This window comes from Phyllostomus discolor, chromosome 7, assembly GCF_004126475.2.
Source record: "Phyllostomus discolor isolate MPI-MPIP mPhyDis1 chromosome 7, mPhyDis1.pri.v3, whole genome shotgun sequence".
NCBI classification, from domain to species: Eukaryota; Metazoa; Chordata; class Mammalia; order Chiroptera; family Phyllostomidae; genus Phyllostomus; species Phyllostomus discolor.
In genome coordinates, this window is record NC_040909.2 from 21,737,754 (window position 1) to 21,751,074 (window position 13,321).

The window sequence follows — 13,321 nt, forward strand, 5'->3', positions numbered from 1 at the left end:
GTGCTTCTCACGTGTCAGGGACAACTGCCCTTCACCGCCCGAGTCCTGAAGACCATCGCTGAATACATTCTGTCCGCCTTGGTTGCTTCAGGTGGAAGGGCAAATGCCATCTCTGCTGCTGGAAGTGCAAGTTCTTCCCATTACTTCTTGAAATAGTCTTTCTTTCCCGACTCCCTTTTCTGGGGCTCCAATGACAAATATGTTAGATAGTCTGACGTTAATGCACAGCTCACGGAAGCTCTGTTCATTTTATTATTTTTTTGTGAGGCTTTTATATCTTTTGCTTTATTATGGACAGTTTGGATTACTATGTTCAACCTCACAGGCCCTTTCTTCCAGTGCATCTAATCTGCTGTTACTCCCATCCAATTTACTTGTTTAAAGGCATGTTTTGACATGTTAATCGTTTTGAGAGAGAGAGAGAGAGAGAGAGAGAGAGAGAGAGAAAAAGAGATTAATGTAAAAGAGAAACATCGAGTAGTTGCCTCCCATACATGTGCTGACCAGGGATCAAACCTGCAACCTAGGCATGTGCCCTGACCAGGAATCGAACTCCCAGCCTTTTGGTGTATGGCATGATGCTCTAACAACTAAGCCACACTGGCCAAGGCCCAATATATTTTTTTATGCCTGATATTGTATTATTTATATCGCTAGAAGTTTCATTTGCATATTTTTATTATTTTCTGTTTTTCTCCTCATGTTTCTGTTCTTTACGTTCTTAAGCATATGAATTTATTTATAGCAGCTGTTTCAGTATTCTTCTCTACTAATTCCAACACCTCTGTCCTTTCTGGGTCAGGTTCTGTGGATTAATTTTTCTGCTGGTTATGGATGGTAGTTTCCTGCTCTTAAAATACCAAGTAATACTTTACTGGGTGTACAACGCTGTGAATTTTACATTGTTGGGTGCTGGAACTGGTTGTACTATAGTTTCTTAAAGAATGCTGTACTTTATTCCAGCATGTACTTAGGAGAAATTTTATCCTTTCACAGGCTTGCCTTTAAACTTTGTTAGGACAGGAGCACAGTGACCTTCAGTCCAGAGCTAGTTCACCCCCACTATTAAGGCAGCATCTTTTGAGGACTATATGATTTCCTGTTTACTCTGTGACCTTCCCACTCACGCGGAGCCTGGTGTGAGCTCCGGGAATGCAGCCTGCTGCTCTGTGGAGGTTCTTTTCCTGGCCCCTTCTTCTTGCAAGCACAGATCCAATCTTAGGCAATGACTCAAGGAGATCCCTTTTCAGATCTCTGGAACTTTCTATGTAGTCCTCCTTCTCCAGGTCTCCACCCCACAAACACAAGCCACCTTGCTCTTCCCAAACTCCTATCTCTGTCTCCTCAACTGGGTGAGACTGCTGGGCTCTGCCTCTGGTTTCTTCCTCGCTGCCCTGCAGCCTAGACACCGCCTCTAGGCAGTCAGCTGGGCAGTCACAGAGTTCACTTCATTTGTTCCTCTCTTCTCGGGGGTCACAGTCCTGGGCTGCCTGTGCTCCAGTGTCTGCTATTCTAGTTGTTAAAGGAAGGAGTGTAAATATGGTTCCTACTACTTCTTCACGGCCAGAAGTGGAAGTCCCTTCTATTGTATTAAAAAAACATTAAAAACAATCCAGATAACAAAGTATATCTAGTTTAGTAATTAAATTTACTTGAAGCTCGCTACAAATAGGGTTCACTTCTACCTTAACTAGACACAGTTTCTGATCTTCATGAGTCTGTCATCCAATAAAACATCCTGACACACTTTAAGTTGTCTTTAGGCGTGAGACTCGTATCTCATATGAGGTAAGAGCAAAGGGACACTGGGGATGGGTGTAAACATTAAAAAAGGCTTGGGCTTAAAATAAAGAGAAGTTTCCTGGGGAGTTCTCTGGCCAAAATTGGTTGCAGGAAGGCATTCAGTTTGTGCATTATGGGTGGTGGGAATAAAGAAGACTTATACTTCATTTCACAGACAGATGATAATGCTAAATAGTTAAATTATCTAGATTATAAAGAGAAGCCTGAAGCAAACTGGAACCACTAAGTTTGACTTTTAATTCATTCTTCCTATTAGTTCCCTTTTTAGAAAGTAAATTCTGTCGCATGTGAAGTTCCAAAGTCACAAAACTTTGAAGCAGCCCTGGAAAGATTTTATTCAATAAATTAAATTGTTTTTTTTATACACCTCAAATGCCAACTCATCACACCTTGAAGAGATAATACGGGCCTTCAGTTCAACACATCCCGTATAATGATACTCATAGCCTTCAAGGTGTTTACAGGGGTCTACACACACTTCATCTTTACAATAATGCTGCAAGACAGGGTCAGAAGTTCACAAATGAGAACACTGAGTTATCTGCTGAATGAGAGAGCTGGGCAACATTCTAGTTTTTCTGACAGCTTCAAAACTCAGTGTACTTTGGCTCCTTTGACTCAGTATTTTTTTAGATGTGGCAAGGTATACCCTTCACTGTGTGCCTGCTCTATCTATCTGACACTGGCGAGTCCAGCGATGGAGGCCACCGGGGTTGCCGAAAAGATGCACACAAAGGTACGGCACCACGACTCAGACAAGGCAGGCGGAAGGGCAGAGAAGACCAGGACAACCGCTTAGAGCTAAACAGTGTAGCCCTGTTCCACCAGGACCTAACTTGGTGTTTTCATTCAAAACACTGCCACCCATACTCAGGGCAAGGAAGTTCAGAACAGGAAAATGAGATGATGATGCTATGCTTGTGAAACCGCTTCACTAACATTACTTACAGGGTACAGCACTTTATATTTAATATATTTTCCAAACTAGACTAAAAAAAGGAACTGTTTAGCTGGAGAAAGAGGCCACGGCATTGAGAATGGCAACAGCTCCAACAGCACTCACAGCCGCGGCTACCTTTTCAGTGCTGACACCGCACCCCTTCTGAGAGCTGATGGGGTTGACTCCGTCCAGCATCAGAAGAACAAGAGTTACCACCTGGCACATGCAGTGAAACGGAATATTCCAGGGTTGTACTAGCTCGACCGCTAATTCATATGGTTATGGAGATGACAAAATGCTTTTAAAATAAAAATAAAAAAACTTGAATTTCCTCTTTTAAAAAACATTTCCCTGGGTGAAAGAAACATTAAAAGGAGTTAAGAGTTAAGAGGGAGAGCAGCAGGTGACCAAAAAGGATTAAAAAAAAAAAAAGGAGAAAAAGAGAACCAGCAGCAGAAAAAGCAAGAGGCTGAAATACAGGTTAAACAGAAGAGACCAGTTAGTAGGAAAGGGAAAAAGGAGAAGGAATAGCCAAGGATACACACACCACAAAGCACTGCCCTAAAGACAGAAGTACGGCAGGTGCACTTCGCTTTGCCATAGGCTCCAGCAGCTCAGTGACTCTTACGAGGACAGGGCTACACTTCAGCCTTCAGCTCTTGTCCAAGCAGAGCCTGGGGCGGGGGGAGGGGGGTTGGGAAAGTGGAGTTGTGCATATGAACTCTAAAAAGACATACAACATGTCAATTACTTTTAAATTATTAGAAACTACAGGAAATAAAGGCCAGCAGAGTCCCCAGGCTAACTGGGACAGGTCAAAGATGACTAGGAGGGCAACTTAGGGTCACAAAAGGCTGAAAATCATAGCTTTATATTCATACCTATCTTTTTGGAAAGATGATGTGGGTTACACAACCTTTTGGATAACCTCTGATGTGGTTAAATCTTTTTCTTAATTGCTTTTTCTAGCAGGATTCCTGAAAGAGGCTGTCTTTAGAAGGCAGCAATGAACAAGCAGCAAATGTGAGACTGTGAGCAAAGACGCGGTGGTTCACACTATGCCTGCCATTTTTATTTGCAGGCAGGAGAGTGGCTAATGCTCCACCTTAAGAGTATCACTCCGCTCTTTAGTTTTCACACCTGTCCCTGAGGACATCAGACAACTAACAAAGCACAGAACAGCTTCATTAAGAAATCTGCTGGGCATAAACCTCTTTGACAGTGTGATCACAGAGGGGCCTTCCCATGTGGTGTGGGTGCTGTCAGCGGTACTCCCCGAAAGGTTACCTGAGTGGGAGATGCGACAGCCACAGGGAGAACTGCACTGAGACAGAAAAGAGACCAGGGCACCAGGGTCTCTGGGGCAGGCGGGTTCCTGCTAAGTGCAGGGTAAGCAGGCAACGTCCTGGAGGGGTGTTTTATGCTGTTACCAGCTTTTTAAAATACATTCACTTTTTAAACCTACATAAAGTAAAATCCTGAGATGTCATTTATAGACCAGGTACAGGTGTTTCTGACAATAAATATCAGTAGAACAATTCCGTTTACCAACAACAAGCCTACAGGGTTCACAAACGACCACCTTACAAGAGATGGACTGCGTGGGAACAGACACTCAGATTGCAAAATAAATTAGCCAACAAAGAAACAGCACTTAAGAGTTTCAAAAGTGGCCCTGGCTGGTGTAGTTCAGTGGATTGAGCGCGGGCTGCGAACCAAAGTGTTGCAGGTTCGATTCCCAGCCAGGGTACATGCCTGGGTTGCAGGCCATGGCCCCCAGCAACCGCACATTGATGTTTCTCTCTCTCTCTCTCTCTCTCTCCCTTCCTTCCCTCTCTAAAAAGAAATAAATAAAAAATCTTAAAAAAAAAGTTTCAAAAGTGGCGTATGGGGAAGATCTGAGAGAATTACACAGACCATAGTCAGCAGGCTAACAATCTCATCATTTCTGCATATTTTAAATGGTAGGAAAGATACCTGCGGCAGATCCCCACCCAGGAATAAGGCCTCAGACCTATCTGTTTGTGTGGAGACCAAGACGCTACAGAACAGCTGGACAAGAGGCACAGGAGAAAGAAGTCTCATTGTTGGAATAAATCTGCTGAGCAGAGCCTGACACGAGCAGTAAACACACTGGGCAGCTATGAAATGTGTTCCCTGAACCTACCTCAAGCAAAAAAATTAATCTCTTATTTATTATACGTGCCTCTTTGCCAAACAAGAGTTAGATGACTTGCAATAACATGCAGATACTCTATAAAATAATGACACAGAGACAGAATAAGCCATAATAAAAAGCATGAGTAGAAGTATAGGAAAGAAGCAGGTATAGCATGCATACTAACTAAGGGTTAAGACAGTTATTGTGACTGAGCATTAAGTTAGTACTGTGCTACCTGATGGCAAAATAAAAACAAACAAAAAAACCTGTAGAAGGAGAGAGGACTACTTTCAAAGAGTGACAAACTTATGAATGGTCCTTAACTGTAAAGAAAAAAAAAATCACCAGGAGACGTTGCCTAGGGAGACGGGGAAGACCTTTGACTTCACACACACAACTCTGCCTCGTCCTCTTCCTGGAACGGTGCCGCCAGCCACTCACGCCGTCCGGCGTCTGACAGCGTGGGAGGCCGCCCTGCAGTCCAGCCCCTAACAAAACTCGGCTGCCCGAGCCCCTGGCTTTAGGATTGTTGACCTTCACACCAAAAGGTCGGGAAAACACCAAATCTGCATGTGGCGTGTGCCCAGGCCGACTGCCCAGACTCCGTGCGGGGGGACCTGACGTTCTAACGAGGTTGTCTAAAGGGATACACGGGTCAGCAGGGCCTGTGCTGGATCCACGCGTGCTCAACGTGTCCGTGACAGTGGCAAGCATGCTCTCCTTACTGAGGGGCAGACAACCGCTGTGAAAGTGCTGGAAGCACAAGCACACAGTCCGCAAGCTAAAAAAAATGAAGCCTTTTTGAGTCATAAAAATAATGAAAAGGCTAAGAAATGCGCACAATTCTTACATACTTCTTTCCCTATCATGAAAAAAGACTTTTTATTCTAGAATGATAATTAATCAGAGTCCTTTTTTACCACTGTAATCTTTATGTTTTAATTATCTTCGTTTAAGAAGTAATAAAGAAAAAGTTAATTAAAATCAAGACTAAATGTTCATGACTCTTCAGAAATTCCTCAAGTAAAAGGAAAAGATAGTCTTTTAATCATTCCTTGGGTAAATAGTTCTGAGTAAAAGACATTCCCCTCTGAGTAAAGAATGATGTTTATTTAAATTGAGGGTGTGCTTCATTTTTTCATTTCTCATTTGTGTTTAGATCAAGAAAAATGCCTCAAATACAATTTAGTAAATTCTAACACTAGCAGAGACATTCATTAATTGATTTTAGTGGAGGAAGGCTTCATTTTTGGGAAAGTAAAGAAATTGTTAAGTACTGATCTAGACATACCTTTTCCTTTTTAGTGTTCCTCTTAACCAAAAATAAATCATTGGTCATTTCGAAAACAGAAAACACTACAATGACATTTTTCTAAAAAGTAAATTGAAGAAAATTTGTGTCCTAAGTAAATGTATATAGCAGTTTTTTAATGAGATCAACTACCAAACCAATAAATTAGAGGTTGATGTCACAGGGACAGCAACAGATTCATAACAGAAAAATTGTTGCAACAGCTATCTATGTCTAGATTTATATTAATGAAGGGGCAATGAAGTATGCATAGGCAAATGCTAAGCAGAAGTCACTCAAAACCAGGGCTGAAAGTTGAGGTTACTGTGTCTAAATTTACACTAAGGTCATAATGAGACAAATGTAACTGACAAACACGCTTTGCCTAGTTCCATCCACGTTGAGTTTGCAAAGCAAAGAGCCTCAAATGAAAATTAAATACTGCTGTTTAAAGGATAATTAGTTTAGGAAAAATCTAATAAGCATGTATTATTTTTATGAGAAAATTAATAAAGATAATTCCACTTTGAAAAAAAGAAACATTCAATACAGATACATTATCAAAGGAGTATATTCAGAGCTCCCCTTTTTTTTCCACCTAAGCTATCATCCCTCCACCACGAAAACTGTGAATACTGTTTTCCCAATATTTTGGGGAATTTCAAATTCCCCATATGCAATTTCCAAAAATAAACAAAGGCTTCTTTGTTATAATAACTGCAACTTCAAACCTTCTTTGACTCAAAGAGAAACCCTTTTTACTTGTGACATCAGAAGCAACCTGATGTCAATCTATCCCCACGTAGTGTCGCCACAGAAATCTTTTCTGCATTCCTGTTAAGACGGCCTGTTTTGAAAACAGGTGGGCTTATCATTCGTCCAGCTTTTCAGTTAAAGAAACTGCTCCTCGCCAGCCCTGGAGGAACGGGGAAGGGGGTCCGTACAGGCGAGATCCCTGCTGCAGCCGGCAGCCGCAGAATCCTCTTAAGTTCCATTTCCGTCCCTTTCATCAGTCAGTCTAACAGCTCACCAACAGTGTAAACAGTCCACAGAAATGTACCTGTGTTGAAATAATTAATCCTATTTTATGTTCCCCAGCCCCTAGTAATCGCTGTCAATGACAACATTTTAATATTTAGCAACATAATTTACGATTTAAACATAATTGGTGTGAAGCCAACCAATTCATAACGACCCAAGTTAAGGACAACTTACAGATAAGAATTGTCCTAATTGTTTAAAAACGCCGCCGCAGAGCTGAGACAAAGGGCTGTGGAGCCGGAGAAGGAGGAAGGGGCCGTTCTCTGACCTTTTCTATGGCACTGCTGAAGAGTCACTGGGAGCAAATTCCTCCTCCCAGTTGCTCAGTGCCTTTGCGAAGAATAAATCTCCTACCAACGAAGCTGCAGCTGTGCCCACCCCGGGGTTAATCACTATGTAAGGCTGAGGGTTAATTAGCTGCCATTCTTAGCTCTATCTGTTGTTCTAATACAGATATGCATAAATCAAGACTGGGGGTAACCGACACTTGATATTTATCTGGAAGGTGACAGGGAGGGAGGGAGGCTCGTCCATCCTGAGTGCTGGTGTTCGGTAGGCATGTGGGGAGCGTGTTCATGGACACACCCACACAGTTCCGCCTGTGTGAAGAGTGGAGGACAGGGCCTTCGTGGTGGTTTGTGAAGGCAGAACCCTGCCACCCCAGGCTCCGTTACAAGGTAGCTATGTTCTACAGGCAGATGACAGGGGAATGAGATACACCAGGTGAAGGTCAGAGGCCAAAGAATTCCTTCACAAGGCCAAAAGAGACAAATCACACACCTTTTTATAGATTACACTGCTGGTGTGCCTAATCTTTGGCAATTAAAAAAAAAACCTTTATTATAAAAAAATTTCTAACATATTCAAAAGTACACGGAATAGTATAATGAAGCCCCATGTACTCATGACTAAGATTCAGCAATTATAATGATCAACCTGCCATCTTCCATATCCCTACCCACTTCCAAGCTTCTTGGATTACTTTGAAGCAAATGCCAGATGTCAAGAATTTTATTTGCAAATAGGTCAGTATGTGTCTCTACAAGGTAAGGACATGTAAAAAAAAAAAAATCACAAACACAATTCCACTTTATTATACTTAAAAATTTCTGGCACTAAATCTTCTATCAAATGTTTGGTTTTCACATTTCCAATTACCTCATATGAATCATATGTTTTGGGGACAGTTTTTTAGCGATACAGGATCAGAATTATATTTAGAATGAAACAAGCCTGTAACACTTTAGAAAAGCAACAGTGGTAGAGTAGGAAAGCAGAACTTAAGATTAGTAAAATAATGCCAGGAGATTTGCAGATTTACACACTTTTCAAAAAAAAAAAAAAGGGAGAAGAAGAAGGTGAGAAGTATTTCTCAACATTACTGTGTTAAAGCACCTGGGGTACAGGACAAGTGCTGGCTTTGTTTTATCTCATAGCTGTCAGTGTTCTTAGGACAGTTCACTTTGCATGAGGGAAAATATCCATCATTTATAGGTATGAAGACCACAATACAGGCATATTTTAAATAAATAGATTTCATAAAATTATAAAATATTCAAGAGCTTAAAAATACCCACACAACAGCAAAAAAAAAAAAAACCCTTTATAATATCAAATAGAACAGAGCTTAAATTTTCTACATACCTGAGAAAAGAAAGTAGTTACAAATAAGAGCATTCCATGAAGAATGGAAATTTGATTAGTATTCCAAACTTCAGCCATTCATGGATTAGACCCTGTTTACCAAGCAAGACTAAATTTAGAGAGAGTCTGGGAGGCTGGTGCTAAAGAACCTTTTGAGCTTATCATCTTCCATTCCTCTCCGCTGCCACTCTGTTCCCCCCGCAGTGTGTCACAGATGCACTCTGGCAGCTGGGTAATGTCTGACCAGTAAGGAAGCGACGTCAGGCTGAATACACATCCCAGGGAAGTGTGAGTCGCCCTATTAAGGCCAGCATAAGACCCACCTTGACCGCTGCATTGGGAACAGAATGGTGCACCCATCAAATGACTGGGTGGTAAATGCTGGGCATTTCCCTCCTTGGAGAGAATCCTTCCCGAGAAATAACACAAAAGGCACTATGAATTCAGGATTAGGCTTTTTTCAGGTTATTAAATCCAAGCGTATCTGTGCCAACAAATTACTCACTACTATCCACTCTCCATTAAATTCAACTGAGTAGGTATTTATAAAACATCTAATATATGCCCATTCACAGTCCTAAACACTCTGGGAAATAACATCAGTAAGAATCTATCTCATTTTAAACTCACAGGAATTCTGTGACTTAGGTGGGGTTGATGATAATCTTCATTTCATATAAGAAACTAAGGCTGAAGAAAGTTAAAGCATCAGTACAAGGTCACACAACTAACAGACAGTGGAGCCAGTTTAAAGTCTACATCTGCTGACGGTAAATATCATACAATAGGAATGTACAGACCCACGATGAAGCACATAATTTTTGTTTCTGAGTGGGCCAAAATTTTTTTTTTCAAAATTTCTTGAAAGAGACAAATATACATTATGAGAAAACTATGAAAAATATTCTTAAAAATCAGTTTATGTAAGAATAAGAGAAAGCACTTTTAAAGTTGATAAATTTATATTCTTATGAGAAGCCTATTTTGAGCTAAAGCATTTTTGATGTTAAAATAGCTCTATAGATTCTGTATAGGAAAATCTTATTTGTTCAGATTCTATCAAACTTAGATTTGTGATGATGTGAAGATAGGTTAGACTGAAGTTTAATTTAAATCGAATAATCTACAGAGATTGGAAATATAGCAGAAAACAGTATGAAATAAAGCCATTACATAAAAGAACAAACATTTGACTTCCTTAACATAAATATTTTAAAACTCTAAAAGTATGAACATACATATAAATGATGTGCCAATTAGGAAATGTCTTTTTATGTGTTTCAAAGTATGAACATCTGGTTTGTTAGCATAGATTCCACAAATGATGTTCTCTATTCTTACATCAGATGGGCTATCACTAGTTGGTGAAATCTAGGGAATGCTATTGTCTTTAGTATTCCTTTAGCACATGTAACTTTCCAAGACACAGCAAAAGGAAACTCTAACGCAGTGAACAGGAATCTTTCTGATTGCCGCGAGAAGGCTTTGGTGGAATGCATCTATGCCTTTAAGCAGGGACCCCTGCACCAGAACAGACTCTCACCTACGAGATGATTCTGGGGGACAGGCCCAGGTCAGCTGGCTGGAAGACCAAGCCAGCTGGTTACCGACGGGGTAAGGGCTGCCTCTCAGCACCGAGCTTTCTCTCTTAAAGGTACCCTTCATTCCATGTATAAGAAATGAGGCCTTCTTATTCATCCAGTGCTCAGAAGTGCCTCAAAGTTTCTCCTTTTACCCAGCTTTACTGAGATATAACTGACATACAAAACTGATATAAGTTTAAGGTGTACGGCATGACTTCACATCAAAGGTTTCTTAAATAAGTTACTTATCTGTCAAAATAAATTTTTCTCTTAAAAAAATTAAAAGAACCCTTTCCCCCAAATTTCAGCAAGCCCCAGAAGTACTTTTTGGGGGTGGGGCAGCAGATGCAGTCCCACATTGCACCATTTCCCGGAGGGTCACAGTTAAATACTCAAAGAATTTCTCATTGAGAACATCAGTAAAAACTCGACAGCTACCTTTGGGTTTTTGTATCTTCCACAATAAACCCACATATGTAAGAAACGGGCAGGTGTGCGGTCATTTAGTTAAAAGCAGCTGGTCAAAGACACAGCACCGCACATCTGGGAGCACACAGGAAGTCAGCACTTTCAGCACTGAGGGCACCAGCACCCCGTGAAAGACCGGCCATGCACGCTCTTCAGTTTTCCTGGGAAGCTGTATTCAATCTGTCTCTCCTTGTGTACTTTCTTGGGTATTTCCTAGTTCAGGACCATTCCCTCCACCCCTTTTTCGGTTCTAACAGCTTACAAAGATGCACGGTTATTAAGATGCTAGAAAAGGTCACATCTGTGCGGTGTTGCCTGATTGTTATCAAATTTAAATAGCCCGTATTTCGCAAATTAACATCTTCTGGTAGGCATCTAGTTAAAGGTTAAACTATTTAATTAAAAATTTTATTATTATTTGGCAATGGGATGTAATGCGTTCTTTGAATGAACTTTTTAATCTAAAATGATTTTTCATTAATTATTATCACACTATGCTTTTTCCTTCTTGGTGAAGAACAGTCTAAAAGGACTAATGACAAGACCCAATTTAAAAAGAGAAGAAAGCAGTTGCATATTATGGAAACTGAAATTCAAAATAATAGTCAGAGTAGCAGTGCAGATGGTAGCAGCAGAGCAGACCCAGTTCCAGACTGGACCAAAAGTCTCTCACCGGGGTTGCAGTCCGTGAGGAGGGAGCAGATGGAGAGGAGGACTTTAGAAATGGTCAGGGCCGGACTCCAGTTGTCCTTCAGGATGTCCAGACAGATCACGCCTTGGCTGTTAATGTTACAGTGATAGATTCTTGTTCGGAAGGTAACCTGGAAGAAAATGTAAAATTGTTATAAACAGACATACCTTTTATTAGACAAAATAATCTAAGGGTCACTGGTTCAACCATATATTTAATTTTTCCTTAAGCACATGAGAAGAATCGATAATCAAAATCACTATGATTTCAGAACTGGTCATTCTGGGCACAGAGAACTAAACTCCAATAACAAATTCATGACATTCAGCTTTTGATGAAGAGACCTATCATCACTTAACTGATGTTCTGGGGACTGAATTTACTCTTGGTGCAACTGTAGGAATGTTCGTAGGAGGGAAACTGACTATGACTCCTAAAAAAATTTCAAAGAAAAAAAAGTTTTCCAAAATAAAAATTTCAAAGGCATCGTGTGTTGGATTCCTATTGTTTTAAGGTTTTGTACATTTATAAAATTCAAAAAAGCACAGGAATACTCTAAAAAGGAAATAAATAGTATTCTATGTCATGATTTAAAGATATAAATTGGGGCGCTGTATATAAATAATATATCGAGTTCATTGAAAGACTATGTTAAGTATAACTTACAAACCCACATTCTCTGTTTTGAATGTAGTATTAGTATAGCTCACTTCTTCCCTATAATACCTAGGTCACCACTGTACTTTCCTGAGGTGTAAGTTTGAAACGTGTGTATAACATTTAAAAAAACTTTGATTGAAAAGTTAAGTTCAAATCAGTTTTACAACTATTTTTACAAAAGTCTTATGTAAGCAACAAGTTTTTAACGTTATTCATTAATATCATGTTTACACACGTTCTCAAACTGAGAAGCTGAAATGTCAAAGAATCCTGGTGTTCTGAAGACCAGTTTTCTGGTGCCCTAACCTGAAATGGCTCTGCATCCAGAAATACACACATGGCAGATCTTCGCAGGAGTTGCTGTTTCGTTGGGGCATCCAGCATCCATGCGAACATCAGGATTTACTTAATTCATCTGCTATTAAGTCTCAGAAAATACAGATCCAGTGTTCTACAACCGCCAAGCAACATGGTACCACTCTCAGGCTAGCTTAGTACTCCTATGAAGAGCTGCCCCTCCCTGCCAGATTAGGTAATTAACCTCAATATCCCTCCCTACACACGCACATTCCAAACACCTAGAACTGCTGAAGAAAATATAACCGACATTCTTTAAAATGCATAGGTGCATTTGCAAGGGCATCCCCCAGAGGCTGGAACTGAAAACTAGAAATTACAGTAAGCACATGAGCTGACAGGCAGCTGCCAAGGGCGAGGTGAGGAAGAGGGAGGGAATCAAGGGTAGAAGTTGGCCTTAAAAATGGAGGCTTGGGTTTTGATGTCCTCGTGGAAAGTGAAGATGAAACCTTAGGTCTGTATGTGGCAAGGGGTTGAAATAGAGAGCCCTTACATAAATTTGGACACTGGAGCAGCTTTCAGTAAATGGCTGGATTTGAAAAGATAATGCCTTATGTAGAAATAGTAACTACACCTGCCAGAAATATCCTGGGGTCTGGCCTGGGAAAGAACACATGTCCCTTAAGAATTCTAAATCCTGGGCACATACACTATGCAAACACTAAATAAAAATAGCTTAAAT

General features: G+C 40.6%; 1 protein-coding gene across 1 annotated transcript in view; it reads right to left on the bottom strand.

Moving 5' to 3' along the window:
• LOC114501818 (ubiquitin-conjugating enzyme E2 E2) overlaps positions 1 to 13,321 on the bottom strand; it is a 262,437-nt gene that overhangs the window by 25,838 nt on the left and 223,278 nt on the right. Inside the window, exon 5 of the mRNA XM_028518570.2 lies at positions 11,605 to 11,752. Within this exon, the coding sequence (XP_028374371.1) occupies positions 11,605 to 11,752 (148 nt within the window). The remainder of the gene's footprint in view (positions 1 to 11,604; positions 11,753 to 13,321) is intronic.